Source organism: Polyodon spathula, chromosome 10 (genome assembly GCF_017654505.1).
Source record: "Polyodon spathula isolate WHYD16114869_AA chromosome 10, ASM1765450v1, whole genome shotgun sequence".
NCBI classification, from domain to species: Eukaryota; Metazoa; Chordata; class Actinopteri; order Acipenseriformes; family Polyodontidae; genus Polyodon; species Polyodon spathula.
The window spans coordinates 15607702-15630374 of record NC_054543.1 but is presented as its reverse complement, the minus strand read 5'-3'; the positions used below and the strand labels follow the sequence as shown (position 1 = coordinate 15630374).

Below are 22673 nucleotides of genomic sequence, written 5' to 3'. Positions count from 1 at the left end.
ACTTCTCACACGGCTACGCCGTTTTGCTCACATGAGTTAGTGGCAAGTAGCGAGTTACGCATTTTAAAATAATATTGGAAGCAGTCAAACACATGGTATGAAATGAACGACACAGCTTTCCAAAGTTATATGATGTTCCAAGTATGAATCGCCAAATTTGTATTAAACCTGAAGAAACCTAGAGTCAATTGTAGCATACTTGTTTGCTTGCGTTATCGCATTGGGACTAGCAGGCACAGTAAATAGTTGCATCATACTAAACCGGACCCTTGTTGATACATAAGATTGACACTAATTGGCTCAAGTTTGTCATGTGGAGCTAATTTGTCTGCTTGATTTTTAGTCACTTGAGTGTTTTAAGTTTATACACATGCATATGTTAATGAATTGAAGCAGTGCTGTTGTAGTTTTCATCGGTAAAATGTATTTGTACATTACTAATAATTTATTTTTCATTGTTTAATAGACATCGGGATCTTATCAACTGCCTGACCATTAGAACACCAATGTGCAAAACACCTAGTTATTTTCACATTAAAACAGTAAGAATGAGAAATGCTCATATATATGTACTATATCTATTACATCTATAAGAAGTCGGTAGAGGTGATGTGATTACGAAACAGAAGACAGACAGTAAAGTTCAAAATCCAAACAATGGTTTAGTTTTGTAATCATGGTCTGGTGACCGTAAAGAATAATCCCAGGCAATAAGTAGCAATGTGTACTGCACTGTTTCAAACAGCGGGTTACAATCCCGAAGTAATAAACACAGTATAACACACACAATGCTAATGTGCAAGTGGTGAAATACAATTTATTTGTTTATAATTGTGAAGTGTTGTCCGGGTTGGTGCTGGCCTTAAGCGACATATAATTAGACATGACAAAACAAACACTCGCGGTACAATTTTGGTTCTCCTTTAGCAGTTCGCTCTTAACCATAACAAAGGAACAGGTCACCTAGCTACGCCCCCTTGGTTAGCGAGTGCAACAGTTTCTCCTCCAATCCGCGGTTGCCACATCACTTCCTTTCTGGGGCGATGACTTGATGTACCATAGCTCTTCCCCTTTCTAGATGTCTGACTTCCACCTTTCCCTGGAATTAATTGTCAGTCCATCCAATCTGGGGTACTCTGTTCCCTTTACACAGCACCCTCACAGGTCAGGAGGGAGATTTATTTTATTTATTTAATAATTTTTTTAAATTTAGTAGTCGGCAATTAATTTTTACCACATTTTTCTCCCAATTTGAAATGCCCCTGCACTGACTCGGGAGCGGCAAAGACGAACACATGCTGTCCTCCTTAGCCGACCGTTTCTTTTCACTCAGCAGGCCCGCCATGCAGCCAGCCCAGAGCTACAGCATCGGAGGACACCACAGCTCTGGGCAGGCTACAGGCAAGCCAGCAGGCGTATGAGCAGTCTACAGGGGTCACTGGTGCGCGTTGAGCAGAGGACATCCATTTTGTCACGTGACCAGTTATACCTATAGTATATTATTCGACTTTTAACCACTTCTTTAGAGTTTATCCATTTAAACGTTTAGAATTCCCATCCCTAGTTCCTATAGCTGGCCGGTTTGAAGTGGATTAAACCACATGTACGCTGCAATTAACCCATGGTGTCTTTTAAAAGCTTGTGTGTGCCTGTATGTTTTTAACTCTTTGTCTAATTCCACAGTATCAAATTCCAAACTCAGGTGCCAATAAAGAGATGTCTCTGAAATGCATGGTTTTAGTCTTGTTTTTTTGTTCTTTGTACAATGTGTCCCATATGTGGGCTGTTATTTTGGTTCCATTAACCCTTTGCAGTCCATTTATTCAGCGCTTGTCAGACATGTCAGGTCCAGTTTATTTTCGCATGCACTGTTTATTTTACATGTGCTGTTTAAAATATTTTTTTTCAGAGTAAAACAAGTTTTAAAGGCATTGATTCGCAAAAGGACACTCAGTACTGTATCTACAGCCAAGCCCCACCCCTTGTTCGCTGTATTTTTCACATACAGTGCCTATAGAAAGTCTACACCCCCTTTCAAGATTTTCACCTTTTGTTGCCTTATAGCCTGGAATTAAAATGCATTAAAAAAAAAAAAAAAATTATATATATATATATATATATATATATATATATATATATATATATATATATATATATATATATATAAAAAAAATAAATATCTGATCTATATCTGCACATCCTACCCCACAACTTCCAAGTGAAAAAAATGTTCTAGAAATTTGTAGAAAATTAATTCAAAATAAAAACTGAAGGCTTGGTTGGATAAGTGTCCACCCCCCTTGTAATTGCAAACCTAAATTAGCTCAGGTATAACCAATTGCCTTCAAAATCACACTCGAAATTATGTGGCCTCCACTTGTGTTAAATTGTAGTCATTCACATGATTTCAGGATAAATTCAGCAGTTCCTGTAGGTTCCCTCTGCTGGTTAGTGCATTTTAAAGCAAAGACTCAACCATGAGCACCAAGGCACTTTCAAAAGAACTCCGGGACAAAGTTGTTGAAAGGCACAGATCAGGGGATGGGTATAAAAAAAAATCAAAGGCCTTGAATATTTCTTGGAGCATGATCAAGACGATTATTAAGAAGTGGAAGGTGTATGGCACCACCAAGACCCTGCCCAGATCAGGCAGTCCCTCCAAACTGGATGACCAAGCAAGAAGGAGACTGATCAGAGAGGCCAATGGCAACTTTGCAAGAGCTACAGGCTTTTATGGCCAAGACTGGTCAAAGTGTGCATGCAACAACAATATCCCAAGCACTTCACAAATCTGGCCTGTAAGGTAGGGTGGCAAGAAGGAAGCCATTACTCAAGAAAGCTCATCTTGAATCCCTTTTGAAGTATGCAAAAAAACCATTCGGGAGATTCTGTAGCCATGTGCCAAAAAGTTTTGTGGTCTGACTAAACTAAAATGGAACTTTTTGGCCTAAATGCAAAGTGTTATGTTTGGCGCAAACCCAACACAGCGCATCACCCAAAGAACACCATCCCTACTATGAAGCATGGTGGTGGCAACGTCATATTATTGGGATGTTTCTCATCGGCAGGGACAGGGGCACTTGCAGGATAGAAGGGAAAATGAATGGAGCAAAGTACAGAGAAGTCCTTGAGGAAAACCTGCTAACCTCTGCAAGAAAGCTGAAACTGGGACGGACGTTCACCTTTCAGCATGACAACGACCCAAAGCACACAGCCAAAGCTACACTGGTGGCCAAGGAACAAAAAGGTACATGTCCTTGAGTGGCCCAGTCAGAGCCCTGACCTAAATCCAATTGAAAATTTGTGGCATGACTTGGAAGATTGCTTGGCAGAGCTTGAACAGTTTTATAAAGAAGAATGGTCAAATATTGCCAAATCTAGGTGTGCAAAGTTGGTAGAGACCTATCCCAACAGACTCACAGCTGTAATTGCTACCAAAGGTGCTTCCACCAAGTATTAACTCAGGGGGGTGGCGACTTGTCCAATTAGTGATCTTTCAGTTTTGTATTTTATATATATATATATATATATATATAAATATTTAATTTTTTTTTTTTTTCTCAATAAAAACTTTTTCCCCCTTAACAGTGTGGAATATGGTGTGTAGATAAGTGGGGAAAAAAAAATCCTCATGTAAATGCATGAAACTCTGAGGCACTGGCACAACAAAATGTGAAAAAAAATTCAAGGGGGTGTAGACTTTCTATAGGCACTGTACCTCTGTAGACGTGCATACTGATAAATCTTCTCCTGATCACTCGTTTTATCACCAAACTCAATAATGCGATCCAAGTCATTATTTTATTGCTATAACATCTCTAAAAGCTCTGCAAATGCCTGTGATATTATTTGAGCGCTGGATGCAGAAGCAGCTACCTCCTTTGTTGTGTCTCTGTAGTGGATGGGGCTATGCAATACAGCCTTTTTTTTTCTATTGGTCTCACTCAGCAATTGAAAGGTTTTCTCTGCTTTTTCCTGAGAAAAAAACGACTAGAGACCTGTGCTTTACGTCTTTTTGCAGATGTCCGACAGGGTCCGACACTGTAACGAAGGGTACATTTTGACCTTCGAAGGTTTGGAACACGTTACCGAAGGAAGGTTCGAACCATTGATCACACGAATTAGCATAATTTACTGGCAACATCACCATAGCTACTCGGTTATATTTGATTGAAAATCCTATTATCATACAGGTAATCCGTATAAATGGAATAAAACGTTAACATGTAGTTTAAAAATATGTTATATAGAACAGTAATTTTTTAATCATTTAAATACAAATAAAAATAATGTATGTTGCAGTACTCATACATATACAGTAGTGTTGGACGATAATGCAATTTTCTGTTATCAATTATCTTGTAAAATGTCTTGTTATTGCTGACTTGTTTACAAAATAAAAAAGAAAACAGTGCTTTTAAAAAAAAAAAAATAAATAAATATTGCTTTCCAGTTCTCAGCTGTTGAACCGTTGCACGTTCCACACAGATGGTATGTTACTGCAATTCCCAGTTGGGATCTTCATATGCAGCTGTTGCTAATTTAGTTTTTAACCCAAAAAGTAGGGTTGCAACCTTTATAAAATAATTAATACTTACACTTTATGACTTGCAACTTTTTTTGGACAGTGCAGGTTACCCCGATGTCTCTGTTGAAAATAAATACAAATTTTCTTCAAAACCTAACATAGCTCAATGAAATACTTCCGACTGGGTTAACATCTTTTTGCAAAACATAGATAAACTGTTTTGTCTTTTTTGTCTTTCTGAAATCTGTTTCTTCAATTTTAGGAAAACACCTTTTGTATTAAAAAAGTTTCTTTTTTTTACAAATGTTTTTTTTCTTACGTGCTGAACACCGATAAAGAAAGAGATACACAGGTTTAGCTTTGAAGTAACCCTCGTTTGCAACATTTTATTCCATTAATAATTTTACAGTGTTTTTCATTTTTAGTTAATTACTGTAGTACTGTAAATTCTAGAAGTAACAATGTAAACTATGGACAAATGGTAATTGAATGGATTTTAAAAGTAATAATTAACAGAGCATAAAATCAAGTTATACATCCTACATCGATTCGGTGTTCACCTATTTTATTTTAGCTTATCAAGATCCCAAACAAGTTCAAGAACATATCATCTTTTCTTTACTGAGCATTTATTTCCAAAACCACACTTAAACAGTAGTTCCAGCTGCATTGGCTTTTACAAATTTGTTGTATTAATTAAACTGTAAAAGAAAAGTATTAAACAGTGCTGTGTATCAACTAAAAAAGCAAAAAAAAGTGCACCATCTTAGTGATGCATATGGTGCAGTACAATTGTGTTAAATATCGAGCTTTACAAATACATTCATTTTGTTTTGTTAATCAGAACCATACACGTACTTTACAGGTGTACCACTGCGTTGCATTGACATGTAGAACAAGTTACAGTATGTATTAGTCATTCAAAATACTTTATTCAAACAAAATATTTTCTACATAGGGCCATAAACACTATCCTCCTCTATTAGCTGTTTTTTTGTCATGTTTACGTTTGTCTTTGTTTCGTCTCCAGTCACATACTGTTTTTTCAGCATTGCGATTGCCATACATTTCTGCAAATTCAACAACGTGCAATTTCAAACCTGTTGCGTAGCATTTTCATTTTTTTGTCTGACTGTCCTACTATATCCAGTCACAAAGACAGACACCTACATTATTGAAGCATTGCAGTTACAATGAACAGAAGCCTTGATAAGTTTACTCAGCTTTCTAAACAAACGAATAGCTGTTTGTTACGGATCCCAGGAGCGGGTTCACAGGTGAGACAATGAAGCAGTATAGCTGTGACTTTCATATTCAGAAAATTGGTAATTTTAACCACTATTTTTTTTTTCTCCACGTGCACGCATCTGGGTTGAGAGGAGGTCAGTCAAGAGTCAGAAAGCTTGTTTTTAATATTCAAAGTGACTAAGGGTTTTGAGAGTAACAAATTAAAACTTAATTAATTAGAACAGTAGTTTTGTGTTTTTATCTAGCAACATGAATTGAATGCCGTAGATCCTGAAAAAATATTCTGGTTGTTGACAATTAATTTTGTATTAGCCATAATAACTGTGGCTGTAGTAATCCCATTGTGGCACTGGTACCGTAGTTTAATATTAGACACACCGGTGCATACGTCGCTCCCCCCTTTTAAGGGCCCCGCAAAATGCCTAGAAAATCAACTTATGCATCTGTTTTTATGGTAAATGTATTCTATGTTTCATAGTTACTCTACCATAACGCTTCTCTTACGCCTTGTACACTAGGTATTTATTTTACTGAAACAATGTTGCCGCTGTAGGTACTTCCCCAGTGCTTTGGTATTATACCTTGCTTCAGTGCACAGTAGTGGCATCATGATAAAGAGGTGGTACGTATAATGATCTGGTAGTGGATTTTAATATAATTTTTGTTAAAGTAATAAGCATTATACAAATCAAAAGATCAAACTTTGCAGTGACATTTAATGTGTGTCTTACAGTATTCACACATTGCCAAAAGAATACTGCAGATTGTTGCATTCTAACTAATCTTGCTTTTCTGCATTCACCTAGTGATTTTCTTTTATAGTAGGTTTTCGATCCTCTTTCAAAATGCAGATCTTATATCATGCCTGCCTGACACACTGTAGGAAAACAATAACTAGGTAGACTTGGTGGTGCAATGGTTAAAGAAAAGGGCTTGATACCAGGAGGTTCCTGGTTCAAATTCCTGTTCAGCCACTGACTCACTGAGCAAGTCACTAAACCTCCCTCTGCTCTGTCCTTCAAATAAGACTTGGCAAACCGAGGTCCTATTGTAAGTGACGCATCATTAACTGCTTGGTCTCTAAGTTGCTTTGGATAAAAGCATCTGCTAAATGACTACTTAACTAATGTAAATCCTCTCCAAACTTTTACCACACATTCCTAGCATCCTGCTGTATATACCATTTGAGTGATGTCAGATTAAATTCATGTTGAATTGTATGTTCTTCATTTTTCAGCTGAGACCTTCCTTAAGAGTGTGCCGTGTTCATACATTTGGTTGATTCCAGAATCAAAACACTTTTAAAAGAATGTCTTCATTTAAATGTATTTATTATTGTTGTTTTTCTGTTTAGTTGCAACATGAGAAGGCAGAACTTGAACAGCATTTAGAGCAGGAACAAGAGTTCCAAGTGAACAAACTGATGAAGAAAATAAAGAAACTGGAGAATGACACTATATCCAAGCAGCTCACACTGGAGCAGGTAACACCTCACGCTGTTTAATAGTAACCCAGCCTGTCTGCTGCACCACAGATCGGCCTTTTTTTATTTATTTAGAATTTCACTTCCTGAGTTGCACCAAAGTGAGAGAGAAAATTCTCAAAAGTTTTTAACTAAATAGTTTCAGTGCCAGTTAATATACTAGATTAGTTTACTGGTCTTCAGTTATGAGTGGAGCTGTCTTTCCTTTACTGATAGAGCGGTCTGCAGTTTTGAGTGGTGTTATCTAAGGCTGGGGTGATGCCTAATTTTTCACTATTGAAATGTCATTCTCCAAAAAAGCCGGTGCAACAATTCATCAATGTTATGAAAAGGGTTAAAAAAAAAAAAAACACAGTAATACATGTGGAGCTGTGGACTACTGTGTAACATTGCAAGTAACGCTTTAAAAACTATTATGCATATTAAATTGTTTACACCAGTTTATGCATATACAGTAGTAATTGTGATTATACATATAAAATACACACACACACACACACACACACAGTGGCTTGCAAAAGTATTCAGACCCCTGACCAATTCTCTCATATTACCGAATTACAAATGGTACATTGAAATTTCGTTCTGTTTGATTTTTTTTTTAACACTGAAACTTGTAAGGTGTATTGTTTTTATGTTGGGAAATATTTTCAAGAAAAATAAAAAAACTGAAATATCTTGCTTGCTTAAGTATTCAACCCCTGTGCTGTGGAAGCTCCCAGTTTGCACCGATGAAAGAAATTGCCCTAATGAGGACACAATTACCGTACCATTGGCCTCCACCTGTGAACCATTAAAGTTGCTGTCACATTTTCTGGTTAAAAACCTTACTGTTGAAGGATCATTGGTAAGATTGTGAATCTGAAGGAAAAGGAAGACCAAAAAGCATTCTACAGAAGTTAGAGATAAAGTAATACAAATGCAGAGATTAGGGAAAGGGTACAAAATAATATCCAAGTGTTTGGATATCCCAGTGAGCACAGTTGGATCAATAATCAGGAAGTGGAAGCTGCATCACACCACCCAGGCACTGCCAAGAAAAGGCCGTCCCTCAAAACTCAGCGCTCAAACAAGGAGGAGACTTGTAAGAGAAGCCACAGAGAGGCCATCAATCACTTTGAAGGCGCTACAAAGTTCAGTGGCTGGGAGTGGAGTAATGGTGCCCCAGTCAACCATATCAAGAGCTTTGCATAACACTGGCCTGTATGGGAGGGTGGCAAGAAAGAAGCCGTCACTTAAAAAGTACCATCTGAAAGCACGTCTGGAGTTTGCCAGAAAGCATGAGAGTGACCCAGCTGCGATGTGGGAAAAGGTTTTTTGGTCAGATGAGACCAAGATAGAGCTTTTTGGCCAAAACTTAAAACGCTGTGTGTGGCACAAACCTAACACTGCCCATGCCTCAAGACACACCGCCCCTGCAGTGAAGTATGGTGATGACAGCATCATGCTGTGGGGATGCTTCTCATCAGCAGGGACTGGGCATCTTTTTACCATTGAAGGAAGAATGGATGGAGCAAAATACAGGCAAATACTGCAAGAGAATCTGCTTCAGTCCGCTAAAAAACTGAAGCTTGGGTGGAAAATCACCTTTTAGCAGGACAATGATCCCAAGCACAAGGCCAAAGCAACATTGGAGTGGCTCAGGAACAAAAACGTGAATGTCCTACAGTGGCCCAGTCGAAGTCCTGATCTCAATCCCATTGAGAATCTGTGGCACTATTTGAAAATTGCGGTCCACAAGTGTCGTCCAACCAACCTGAACAACCTGGAGCAAATCTCCCAAGAAGAATGGGCCAAAATCACTCCGACACTGTGTGCAAAGCTGGTACATACTTGCCCCAAAAGACTTAAAGCTGTTATTGCAGCGAAAGGTGGCTGTACCAAATATTAATGTGTGGGGGTTGAATACTTATGCAAGCAATATATTTCAGTTTTTTATTTTTCTTAAAAATATTTCCCAACATAAAACCAATGTCACCTTACAATAATTGATTTTGAGAAAATATCAAACAGAACGAAATTTCAATGTACCATTTGTAATTCAGTAATATGAGAGAATTGGTCAGGGGTCTGAATACTTTTGCAAGGCATTGTGTGTGTGTGAGATTTATTTGTACCTTATTCGTGTTGATTTATGCCATTTGGGTGTCAATGCAAAATCCAAAAAGTAAAGTAGTTTCAATCCATAACCACTCAATCAAGAGAAAATCTATGCAGGACATTTTAATAAAATGCAAATAATAACAGCGGGGTGTTTCTAAATCGCAGATGTAAAAGACAACATTTCCCCTTTTCATCCTTATCCAGTAATTGTGTTTATATTATGAAGTAGTTTTATAATACACATATAACACAGCGCACGTCCCTGGTAGCGACTCGATAATCTGTATTCGAGCATCTTACCTTTTGACTCTCAGCCAAAAATTTGGACAAGTAAAACACATGTTCACAAACTGTGGTTTTAAGACCATGGATGAGGTCTGCAGGGTTTTTATTGAGAACTTTTCCGACATCGTTCCTGCTTTCGCAGTTGCAATTACGATACCTGTATCTTGTGTACCAGCAGAGTAGAGTTTTAGCTGAGTGTCACAACAGAGTGCAGACCAGCAAACACTTTTTACAAATGCACATTTTTAAAGGCTAGCGTGACCGCTGCATCTCAAAATGGTCACACAGATTAGTTGTGTTACCAGAGTGTCCCAAACATTACTAGCTTTAATTTTCTTTCTTGCCGTTTTTCATTAGAAAACAATTGTCTAACATCAAAAGGCATTGTAGCTGGCCGATACAGTATCTGTAACTCTAGCACAATGCTCTTAACTCCTGCACAGATCCAATCCCATCAGTAAACACTCACAGGGGGCGGGGCAGGAGGGGGAAGGTGAGCTCAATCACATTCAGATTTAGTGAGTCAGCCCTGAGGGGAGCAGAGAAGCTCTGCACTTATTGTAAAAGATAATGGCCAATTCCAAATTTAATTTAAAAAAAAAAAAAAAAAGCCTTTACACAACAACGATGCACAGGCTTGACCATCAATAGTTGTCAAATGACTACTCCTTTGTATTTTCCACAACAGTTAACCATGTAATTTATACTTGAGTGAAATAGGCTCTCCATTCATTAGTCAGATTAAATACGTATTTATTTTATTTATTTAAGCTATCAACAGATTGGTCATCCGTAAATACAAACTGTCCTTCAGAGAAACCTTTTCTATTGCTATAAGCGAGTGACAAAATATTGCTGTTTGTCTTCCCCTTGTGAACTTGGCTAAAATTGATGAAATATAAATTGTTGTTTAGTTCATTACTGTGCTCTATCCTTTATTTGTTTTCTGAAAAACAAACCTGGTGTGGGCTGCAATAAAACTCGCTACTTGATTTGTTTCTGCAGCTAAGACGTGAGAAGATTGACCTTGAAAATACATTGGAGCAAGAACAAGAAGCACTAGTAAATCGTCTCTGGAAACGAATGGACAAGCTAGAGGCAGAGAAAAGGTCTGTATTTCACATCATTAATCATCTTTGTGAGGGGGCGCTTGGATGAGTTTGAAAGTCTGCCTCACCCACACCTACCACTGTTAATAAACCATTGAAGCTGGGGAAATACCTCTGGCAAAATCTATTGGCATCCTTGACCTGTTACCTAAGATAGCTGCCCTATTGGGATCATGTGACATTTTAGTTAAATAGTTTAGATAAGTCCCAGTGCTTCTAGATATTGCCTTCATACTTGGTACACGGCTGTATTTTTTATAATTTTTGCAAAGCTGCTGATGCCACAGTTTCAGAGCCTTGTATTTTAGAAACCGTTTGAGGTAGCGACTTCATATTTGCTGGGTTATATAATCCCTGCACGCTGAATGTGTTTCTGACCATGTCATGTACTTCTGATTTTCCTTTACATACAGAAGTTGCATTTTTTTTAAATGAACCCTTTCACTGCTGCATTGCCATACCAGTGATGAAGACCTCACTCTTTATAGTTGGTAGACTACTGTGTTCTAATATAAACTCAATACATTTCCATTAAAGGTTGTATCCAGTAGATATTAACCATTTCACTGTCACATTTTTCAACCTCTGTCCATTCAAATGTTCTCCACAGATCTGTTTTACTTTATTTTTACAAACCATTCGATCTCATATGACAGGCCCCTTTGATCGTGCCTCAGGGGATGCTTTGTTTTTGTTCACAAAAGCTCCCATTTCTAGTTTGTTTGGATTATGGACACAGGGATGTTTGTGTAGCCACAGGCATGTTGTTTGAGCAGTGTAAATCCAGACTAGTATAGTCTGCAGTGTATTTTTAAAAGCAGAGTCCTATACGCTGTTTATACAAGTCATCTTGCTTTGAATACATTTTTCATATGCAACACTTTTTTGGGATCTGTCTTGCATTCACTCAATACTTTTTCGTATGTTTTATAGAATATTACATGATACACTGAACGCTGTTTTTATTACACTGTATAAACAATCCATTTGGCATCCACATTTGTGTAATACTCCATGAATGTTGGAGTATCCTCTTTATAGGTGTTTTGTTTAAATTTTTTGTTGGTAAAATACAAAAGATACCCAATATAATCAAATTCATTCCTATTACACTGCAAACTCTGTAAATAAGGTAGTTTTGATGACATTATAGTGACTTTTATAAAATGCAGTCCTGGAAATCCATAGAAAATGGCCATGATTTAGTTGTGTGTATTTTGAGAAATCTTTTTGGCTTCTTTTCAGAATTCTGCAGGAGAAACTAGACCAGCCAGTATCTGCCCCACCATCACCCAGAGACATATCAATGGAAATTGACTCCCCAGAAAACATGATGCGGCATATCAGATTTTTAAAGAATGAAACAGAAAGGCTAAAGAAACAGCTCCGAACTGCTCAGTTACAACGTACGTGAAAGCACTTCTATCCATTAAGTGGAAATGTATTTCATTTCAACTAACTCCTGTTATCCAGCAGTAGATAGGTCAATACACATGGAAATTCTGTATATGCTGCTTTTTCTGTTGAGTATTTTGCTACATGAATAACCCTGCCTGTTGTTGCAGTACTGTCTACCAACCCCAAGAGGGTGCCACATTCTTTCGAAATGTATATGAACAGTGAAAATGCTTCTTTTTTTTTTTTTTTTTTTTTTTTTTCACTTTTACTAGATAACTACACTTTTTTTGCTTTGGAAACTGATTTCACAACACTGGCTTTGCCTCCTATCATAATGCGTTTGTTTATCTGCCAAATATTTAACTACTTTTTATAGTGTAAATCTTTCGCCACTCAAAGGAAATCAGTAACTTCAGGATTATTTTTTAATCATGTCACCATGGTTATTAACAACAAGAATTGTCTTTTTTAAACTATTTGCTTGTTGCTCATCTACATTTCCATACAAGCTGAGTTTGCTTTCAAGTGAACTTGGTCCTTTTGCAGTGAGGTGTGATGTAATTTCAAAAGGATTTTATCCACAACTAAATTAACTAAAAGTCATTGTCATTGAATTTTAGAAGTTTCTTGAAGTATTTCAATATTATTATTATTATTATTATTTTTTTTTTTACTATTGGCTCTTTTTATAATTGCGTGAAATATCTATACCATCACAAGATCTGTTCAGAAACAGATCTCCACAATACCTTTTAACACATGGCTTTGTTCTCTATCTGCAATGAACAGAAAGTTTTTCTCAAGGGCTTTCATAGAAAATGGAAACCACAGGTGTTGTAACATGAATTAAAAAATTGATGCAATCCAAGGTGATTCCCACTGCTGTAAAATATTTCAGTAAAATTCAGTTGTGTAAAATTCATGGGGGTGGGGGTGGGGAGGGGAGGGGAGGGGAGAGGTTGATCAAATTAATTAACCCCTTAGTTGCTTAGACCTTTTTCACAAATTAATGTTCGTGATTTTTCAAGTTGGGCAGATAAGTTGCATAAGTGTCGAGCTGATTCGTGGGGCTTTATAAATACTTGTAATTCTTTTTTACTGTTCTAAGTGAAGCTTTTGATCTTCTTCCAGATACGGAGAACAGGGCACAGTATATAGAAGAGGAACGACACATGAGGGAAGAGAATATACGGCTCCAGAGAAAGCTGCAAAGGGAAATGGAGCGGAGAGAAGCCCTCTGCAGGCAATTGTCTGAAAGTGAATCCAGCCTTGAAATGGATGATGAAAGGTGTGTACAAAAAAAAAAAAGAAAGTCGTTATTTGACATGCATGGTTTTCCTCGTCTAAACATTACCATTTTATAGAATTTGTCCGTACGGTTTGAACCAAAAAAAATCTCATTAGGAGAACTTTGAATGTCTAATGCTTCAGGCTTTAAAACCAACGCAGGGTCCTTGTAATAACACAGTACATGACAGGGCTAGTTTCTAAGTGCTATTTCTAATATTAGTGCAAGTGTAATATTGTTGTGAGGCAAGGTTTGGGGAGAGTTGTGGTGCTTTTACATTCAGACAGCAGTTTGAATGTAAATTTGTTGGATTATAGCCTAATCCAATTAGAAACATCTATAGGAGTCCAGGGGAAATGCATGATAGTTTGGGGAAGATGGGTGCAAAATCTTTAACATTCTTACCTTGGCACTGCCAATCAAACTGCTGTAGGTGTACCTCAAATGTAGCTAACCTCTGCCTCACTGAACAACATTCATATTACTCTTTTAGAGCATTAAAATGGAACCCAATAACCTTTTTACCTTTTTTTTTTTTTTTTTTTGCTCCATTAGGTATTTTAACGAGATGTCTGCACAAGGGCTTCGTCCTCGCACAGTGTCCAGTCCAATACCTTATACACCGTCTCCAAGTTCTAGCCGACCAATATCACCTGGTATGAACGATAATATTTACTAAAATAGATTGTGTTTGGGGATAACCAGGTCTCTGCTTTCATCCTATCTGAGTCGGGATTGTTTAATACTGTGTACTGAAACATTCTCCCATAAAGACTACCTTTGCCTTCCAACAGTTATATGAGAATCAGCTCAATTGTATTGCTAATTATTGCCACAAATCATGTGGCTATACTTCAGCTACTTACATAATTGTATTTAATTCAACAATATGGTATTGGTTCTGGCCTCTAAACAGACAACAAAGCCTTAGTGTAGAAGCTATAGCCTGAGGAATATATTCTCCAATAAATAATAGTTGACAAAGTACAGGATTGTGTTAAATGTGGTTTGTGGCAGGCTGTGAATCCTATTGTATTGTATCCTTTGTACCGTGAGATAAAGCCGAGAATCATGTGCTGATTTTAGCTGTGTTAAGCAGGGAAACACTTGAAGTACCTTTTCAGATGTGTGTTTTAAGAGTTCATGTTAATTCACCCATGCTGAGCATTTTTATAACATGACTATTGTCAAATACATGTTCTTTTAAAGATGTGATTGTTTAATTATGTTACCATGCACACACTGATTGGTAATTTTCAGCCTTATGTTTTAGATGTCTTGTGCTTTACTTGGAACCGAAGCACCATGCTGTATAACAGTAGTGATTGCGTGATTGCCATCATCTGATATACTATATATATATATATATATTATATATATATATATATATATATATATATATATATATATATTTTTTTTTTTTAATTATATTTTACCACCTTTAGACACTGCAGACAGCAATATTTTAAGGTCACTTGAGAATGAAGGGAAGGTGGCCTTATCAAAAGCTTTGGAGTTGTAAGGCTGTCCTGAGCTTTTTACTTAAAACATTTTGAAATGTATAACAGGTATATTAAGGTTGTTTCATCCAATTAGAGAGCAGATATATATATTCATTTGTTACGCAGAAACAGCAAAAATCCAACCCCAACCATGTAAATATAGCAATTCTAGTTATGCTCCTGTTCCAGATTCAATTGAAACACTGCACAACTCGTTTCATTATTGAATACCACCCCTGCTGCTGCTCCACCTTCTTTAGGTTGACTAGGCTACTGTACCTGTGCTGAACCAGCTGCCGTTAAGCTCTCAACATACGATCTCTTTAAAACTAAATAATCAGAAGGAACCGTAGGCATTAATATCCAAAGCAATGTATGAATTGAATATTTATGCAGCCTCACCTAATCAAAAGGACACTTCATTTTCTGTTACTGTACTGTATTACCCTAGTTAGTTTGCTATTTGCTTCAGTTTACAAGTGAAGCTTAAGTAAACAATGGCCATAGTGAGGCTTAGTGTTTTCTGAATTAGTTTGATATGTAGCTTAGCCTGAGGCCTGTTTCTTACTATTAAGGAAATACCACAATGACCCCTGTTTTGAACAGAGGATTCACAGTTTCTCACAATATAATTTGAGGTGCGATATACATTTGTATTTGTATGTGTGTAATTTATTTATTTATTTATTTTCTTTGGTAGGTCTATCGTTTGCAAGTCACCCGGTTGGTTTTACACCACCGACTTCATTGACAAGAGCCGGAATGTCTTACTACAACCCCCCAGGTCTTCATGCACATGGTGTTGCCGTGAGTATTGGTTTCTGTATTCTGTTCAAAGTGCTCAGATAAAGAGCTGAAGTGCAGGTAGCTCCTCTTTTACATTGTTATGATCGAAGAATTCCAGTTACTGCAATAAGAAGCACACAGAATGATTGCGAACATCACAAAAAGGGAAGGGCAAGAGAAAGTCAGGCGAAGCTACTTCCTCTTTGTCAACAAAGCATCTGTTCATTTCTGTGTGTTGACTGAAAAAAATGTGTTTATATGGTAACATTAATTTAGCATTTGTCAAATAAAATACACTAGCTTTCGATTGCCTGCATCAAAGACTGAAACTGTAAAATCCAATTTTAATAGTGTGCCATAAATTCTAGATAATTTAAATGGTAACTTAATTTACTGCTATTTGTGCAATTAGCAATAGTTTTCGTTTTTTGTTTTTTTTCTTTTGTTTTTTTAGATTGTAGCACTGCTTGGAATAATGTTAAGACTGCTGGGATTCATCTCCCTGAAGGTTTTACTAATAACAAGAAATCTCTCAAGTACACTTAAAAAGGCATTAGCTGAAAACTCTGTCTACTTAGTTTCTTTCAGTTTTAGAATTCTGAAGTTATGGATGACAGGTTTCCTCAAAACTGTTTGTGACAAGCATAGTGAACAGCCCTGCATTTCACAGTGAAGTTTATTAAATGAATTTATATGATGATGTTTTCGCCTGTACAAGTGGAAACTGGGCATTTGGTTTGGTTCTCTTGGGAACCATGGCTTAGAGTGCTGACCTTACTGAATCTGAAAGGCTGCTTGAACATTCAGCAAATACCAGCATCTCAAAGACTGCTCATAGTCCTGGAAAACCATACAGTTGCATGTCCATGATGCTTGATAAGTGAAGACAATATGTACCAAGTTCAGGATGGTTCCAATCCACCAGGCTTCTTTTGCATCTAACAAAAAGAGTGTTCTTGATTCTCTTCTCTTGGCAGATTACCAACCCAAATACATTTCACTTACACCAATGTTTATTGTGTTATTCAAGTTGTCAAGAATAAACTAATATGCTGGGATCAGTTAGTTGGCTTGTGTTGCAATATTGTTACTAGCGGATTAGGCTGTGTTACCACCAAAGAAATATGTAGTATGCAAAATATGTTTGGAGAGACCGCATATAACTGACTGAGGCAGGGAATTCGGGTAATGGAGAGAGTGTGAAAGTTATTAAGCAGCTATAGCATGAGCCCATGGGCTTCCAGCAGGGTTTTTTCCTGTAGTGACTAATCCTTTCAATAAACTTTAGTCATTGGAGAAATTCAGTAGTCACTACTGGTACAAAACTCCACCATCCTCAAGCGGTGTGTTATGCATCCTGTTTTTAATTCATCTGTACTTTAAATTTAGAAGATACTCAGACATATATTGTATATACACTGGATACTCATGTCTGTAACATTTTGCTTAATTTGCAAAAAGAATCCAGTATAATTCTTATAGCCTACCAAGTGCATTTCATATACAAGTAAATCCTATTCATTTCAGGTTTTCCTTCTCTAAATGTAAAGTAATAATGGTGACTTTATTGGAGATCTAGGAAGTCAATGAAAGCAAGTCGGCGCTAATAATTTGGCTCTTTAATTTCACGGTAACCTCTGACATGGCTGTTAAATGAGATTTTACTTTCTGTACATGTATTGAATGTTTCTTAACTGGCTTGGCTGGAACATAATTAAATCCACAAAGTCTGAAATGGGACAGTTTTTCTAGCTGATCTGACGGCTTTTTTTTTCTTTACTGAAGGTATTGATGATGACACGCTCTGTATATGGCTGCATTGCTCTTGCTTCATAGCAGCAGTGTGATCTTTTGTACTGCCGTCTGTTAAATTCTCTTTTTAAAAATCTCTGCAGCCTTTTGTAAATGCATTATTTTTCTTTGCTGCAATGCAATACCTACAGTTCATTTGAATATTTTCTGCATCATTGACAACCCATGGGGATAGAGATTTCCAGTATGTTGGAAACTGCAGTTTCTTTTGTTGTTTTGTCTGACACATTTAAGTGTTTTTTTTTTTTTTTTTTTTTGTTGCCTCAGGTTGCATTGTCCCCTATAATTCCAAGTTTGCAACTTTTTCAGGTTCTTGAACATTATCACTGGCACACTTAAAGTAATCTAATTTGCTCTGACATTTTTTAGAAAGTGTGAACTGTCTGCTTCATAATTTTCAGAGGGTGACTTTATGTAATTGTGTTTAAGGTACAAACAGATGATTTGATAATTATTTTAAATGGAAACAAACTAACATACAAACAAAAGCAGTCTTCACTAGTACGACTTATTTTTTTCTTTAAAAAAACAAACAAAAATAAACCGTTTGTTATCGATGAGAGTGACGCGCGACAGTGGAAACACTGGCTACCAGCGCCAGGGTCAAGATGAGATAAACTCTCATCTTGACCCTGGCACTGGTAGCCAGTGTTTGTATCACTGTTTTTTATTTGTACATGAAATGAAAAATAATGAAATCCCATCTTATCACAAGGTGAGGCACCTGTGATGTTGACACACCAACTTTCTTGCAACAGCAGCCTGAGAAACCACAGGAAAGACTCCTCCTCCTTCAAGAGTTCAGTGTGGTCACAGGGTAATCACGTACTCACTGCACTGTGCTATGCAAAACTGTCTTGCTTTTAAAACGAAGCGACCTCCCAATTAGACAACATAAATAGCATTGGGAAGAAAATTCTTCCAGAGTTATATCCCATTTAAGCGGCAAGCCCAGTTATCAGTATCCCGATTAGGCGGCACCGACTGTAGTGTTATGTGTTCTTTATTATTTTTCTCAGCTCGGTATTCAAATTAGCGTGTGCTTTTGCAGTTGCAGGAATATCACTGTTCAGGGGGTAAATGACAGAATTATAAAAAAAACTTTAAATGTGACGGACACAACAGGCATTAACATGCTGACAGACATCATGAGAGCGTTCCATTCAGAGCTTTGCAAGCGGAGAGCACCTGATCTGAACACATCCTGCCACTCAGTCCTGTAGTAGTTTGGGGATGTACACATTTCACTGAAAAAAGGCATCTTTAAATTTCAGACTTCGATCTGTGAACTAAAGTTTCATAATAGTCTGTTATCCTTATAGTACAGTCTGCCCAGTTCTGGATCTTGTCTAGATCATTTTGAATGACCTTTGCTACTGCAACAGTGTTTGCCACTCCTCCTATTTTTGTGTCGTCTGTGAATTTAACAAGTTTGCTTACTATACCAGAATCTAAATCATTAATGTAGATTAGGAATAGCAGAGGACCTAATACTGATCCCTGTGGTTCTCCACACTCCATTCTGAGGTTTCTCCTCTAATCAGTACTTTCTGTTTTCTACATGTTAACCACTCCCTAATCCATGTACATGTGTTTCATTGAATCCCTACTGCGTTCAGTTTGAAAATTAATCTTTTATGCAGGACTTTGTCAAAAGCTTTCTGGAAATCTAAATAAACCATGTTATATTCTTTGTAATTATCCATTATCGATGTTGCATCCTCAACAAAATCAAGCAGGTTAGTTACACGATCTCCCTTTCCTAAAACCATGTTGACTGTCTCCCAGGACCCTGTTACCATATAGGTAATTTTCCATTTTGGATCTTATTATAGTTTCCATAAGTTTGCATATAATAGAAGTCAGGCTTATTGGTCTGTAGTTACCTGGTTCAGTTTTGTTTCCCTTTTTGTGGATCGGTATTACGTTTGCAATTTTCCAGTCTGTCGGTACAACCCCTGTGTCAAGAGACTTCTTTCATTTCTTTGAGTACTATTGGGAGGATCTCACCCAGCCCTCTTAGACATTTAACCTCCTCTTTGAATGTTCTCTTGCTGTTGTAATATTGGAAAAACATTTTGATTTTGGAATTGGTTTTAACCACCTTAGCAATGCTCATTTTATATTTTCTGTCTTGGCCTTTCTAACTAACTTTTTGACTTGCGTTTGCAGTTCCGTGTTCTCTTTCTGTGTACTTTGTTTTTGGTCCCTTTTTAACGCAGTGTAGAGTGCTTTTTTTTGCTGATTTTTTTTTAAATTTGATCTATTAAATCATTTTGGCAATTTAGTTTTACATTTAGATTTGTCTACTTTAGGGATGTAATTGTTTTGCGCCTGTAGTACTACATTTTTGAAGAACAGCCATCCTTTTTCTGTGGATGTTTTCTCTATTTTACTCCAATCTACTTCTGTTAGTCTCTGTTTCATACCTTCATAGTTTGCTTTTCTAAAATTGTAAACCTTAGCTTTAGTCATTGCTTTTGGGGTTTTAAAAAGCACTTCAAATGAGACCATGTTGTGGTCTGAGTTTGCTAGTGGTTCTGACCTATTTAGGGATTCATGTGTATCACTTCTACACATCTCTATAGGCTGGGATATAGTTTTTTTGTGTGCTGTATAATGTATACAATTATACTCAGTTCATTCTTTAGCACACATTTGAGAGTATAGAAATCTGCAAGCCCCTCAACATGCTTAGTTATCTTGACAACCACTTCTATTGTTATTGAACATGATTGGTACAACTTATTGAAAATATTTGGGAATATTGTATTATGAAATGCCTGCCACCCTTTTCTACTTCTCTAGACTTCATTCATTGTGATAAGATTGGTAAACTTTCTTTACCGCAAGTTATTGAGTTGGCCCCTCTCACCTTGTGCACCATAAGTGAGCCTTACCTTTTGATTAAACGCAAAAAAACAGCATTACGATAATGACTTCACCGGCTATATTGGTACGTTGCTTGAACAAAGGGACAAAGGAGCAAGCATTTTATGTGAAAGAACCACATGTAATCAGATCATGTGGTTTTTCTGTGCTTTCATAATAGTTGGAACCAATTTCATTCTACAAATAATTGCATTTTGAAGAGATTGACAAGTTGTTAGGTTATTGGCTAGGTTTGAAACAAAATTAGAAGAAAAAGCAAATCACTCTTTACAGCAGACAAAGGAGTTGTGCTTTCAACTCTTTGTTACTATAGGAACGAGAAAATATTACAGAGATTTGTATAATGTTTTTCTTTTTGGCGAGTACCTTTATTCTTAAGTACTTCATTGGACGCTGAAAGCTTGTGTTTAATGCCCTAAAAACCTAATATTCATCAAAATTCAGTCTCTGTGGTAATATATTTAATGTGATAAATAACATATGCTCTGAAAACTAAATGAATGTAGTGTTGTTTGGGGGGGGGGGGGGTGTCTTGTTTTGTCAACGGTGATTTGGCAGCTTTCAAAAGTTAATATGTAGATAATGTCTATAATGGTAAATTCAAACATTTGATTTAGGATAAGGTTGCGTTCATGAGTCTGCTGTTTTAGAGTGGCATTGTATTCCTTTTACTTCTCGAACAGTCTGCAGATTTTTGTGGAATTGTCTTCCTTATACCAGTCAAACAGCATGTTGGAGTATATCATTTCAGTACCTCTACACAGATCCACACTGTTGAAATAAGTACAGCAACTTCAGAATGACCTTTTCAATTAGTAGATTTCCAAACATCTTTCATTGAGAGACGCAATATCAAATATAACTCCTCGTCCTTTGTGTAAAAATTAGAAACCAAATGGAATATAGCCAACCTTAAACCCAAAAGATGTAATCCCCTCTGTCGAGTTTCATTTTTTAAAACTCCTTAACTTGCTTGTCTTTTGTTATTTTATGACTTAAAACTGTTTTTAATTGTGTTTTCTTCCAGAGGCCTTCCCCCAGAAGAAGCAACAGCCCTGACAAATTTAAACGTCCAACCCCTCCACCTTCTCCAAACACGCAAACAGCGGTCCAGCCTCCGCCACTGCCTCCTGTCCAACCGACATCGTCACAGGCAGCTACTTCCCAGCACCCTGTGCATCCCTCTTCACAGCCATAGTGCATGTACTCTGCAGCAGCTTCATCCAGAGTGGACTTGTGACACCAAGCGCTTTACTAAAAGCCAAAGGCTTATCCGGCATATTTGGATTTGACTTACTTGCACTGAGATTATGTAAGCTTCACTGTTAACTGTGTTGTAAATGCTTTGTTTAGAATGCAGCCAGTGTTGTGGCCCTACAACACTAAACATACCATATATTATTGTCAGTGTTTACTGGAACTGTGTTGGACCATTCTCTGGCTGAAACATTTGCCACCGCATTGTTTAATGTCATGTCGCTCAACTTCATCGGCTTTTGAGGCTTGTTTAAGAAAAAGGGAACCCTTTTATTATTTTTTTTCCCCATCAGTACAGAACTTACAGGCATAAAAAAAGAAGATATCATCAATAAGCAAAAAGCATCAATGTTTTAATGTGGATTTGCCAAGCGCTATTTAGAGTCAGCACTACATTTTAAGTATGTAATAGCTTCTGGTACAGAAGTCACTGACACATTAATCAGTGCTAGATAATTATAATCTCTGATGTGTAAAACAAGCTTTTAGGAGATGTTCAGTGACATATCTTGAATGTCTGTCCTTTTCATGACAAAAAATATGTATATATAAATGTCACACAAATGGCAGGTACTGTGTAGAATAAATACAAGAGATGTTATATATAGTAAGAGAACATGTGTAACAGGAGACTTATTTTTAAATTGGGTTTATTTTGAGGGTTTAGTGATTCTGTAACAATTTATTAACCTGTAACCCTTTTGTATTTTTATTTAGAAAGCAGCGACCTCTTATGGGGTATTCACAATACTTGTAAGTACAATGAATACACAGTTCAGAGTGCTTTACAACCTCTATGTATATATATATATTATATAATATATATATATATATATATAAGTACATATATATATATATTCTATATATATATATATAATTATTGCTTCAGAATGCAGTAGATGAAGATACTTTGTCAGAGTTTAATAGTGGGTGTTTATCTTTACAAAGTTGTTTCATGCTTTAACATCTTGGGTTAGTAATG

At 36.8% G+C, this 22673-nt stretch overlaps 1 protein-coding gene across 1 annotated transcript in view; it reads left to right on the top strand.

The window, feature by feature from the left end:
• LOC121321887 (coiled-coil domain-containing protein 6) overlaps positions 1–22472 on the top strand; it is a 30756-nt gene extending 8284 nt beyond the window's left edge. The window contains exons 3-9 of the mRNA XM_041261221.1: positions 7131–7259; positions 10653–10756; positions 12002–12162; positions 13286–13442; positions 13998–14098; positions 15645–15751; positions 21462–22472. Of these exons, the coding sequence (XP_041117155.1) occupies positions 7131–7259; positions 10653–10756; positions 12002–12162; positions 13286–13442; positions 13998–14098; positions 15645–15751; positions 21462–21632 (930 nt within the window). The 3' untranslated portion in view covers positions 21633–22472. The remainder of the gene's footprint in view (positions 1–7130; positions 7260–10652; positions 10757–12001; positions 12163–13285; positions 13443–13997; positions 14099–15644; positions 15752–21461) is intronic.
• Positions 22473–22673: the final 201 nt, after the last annotated feature.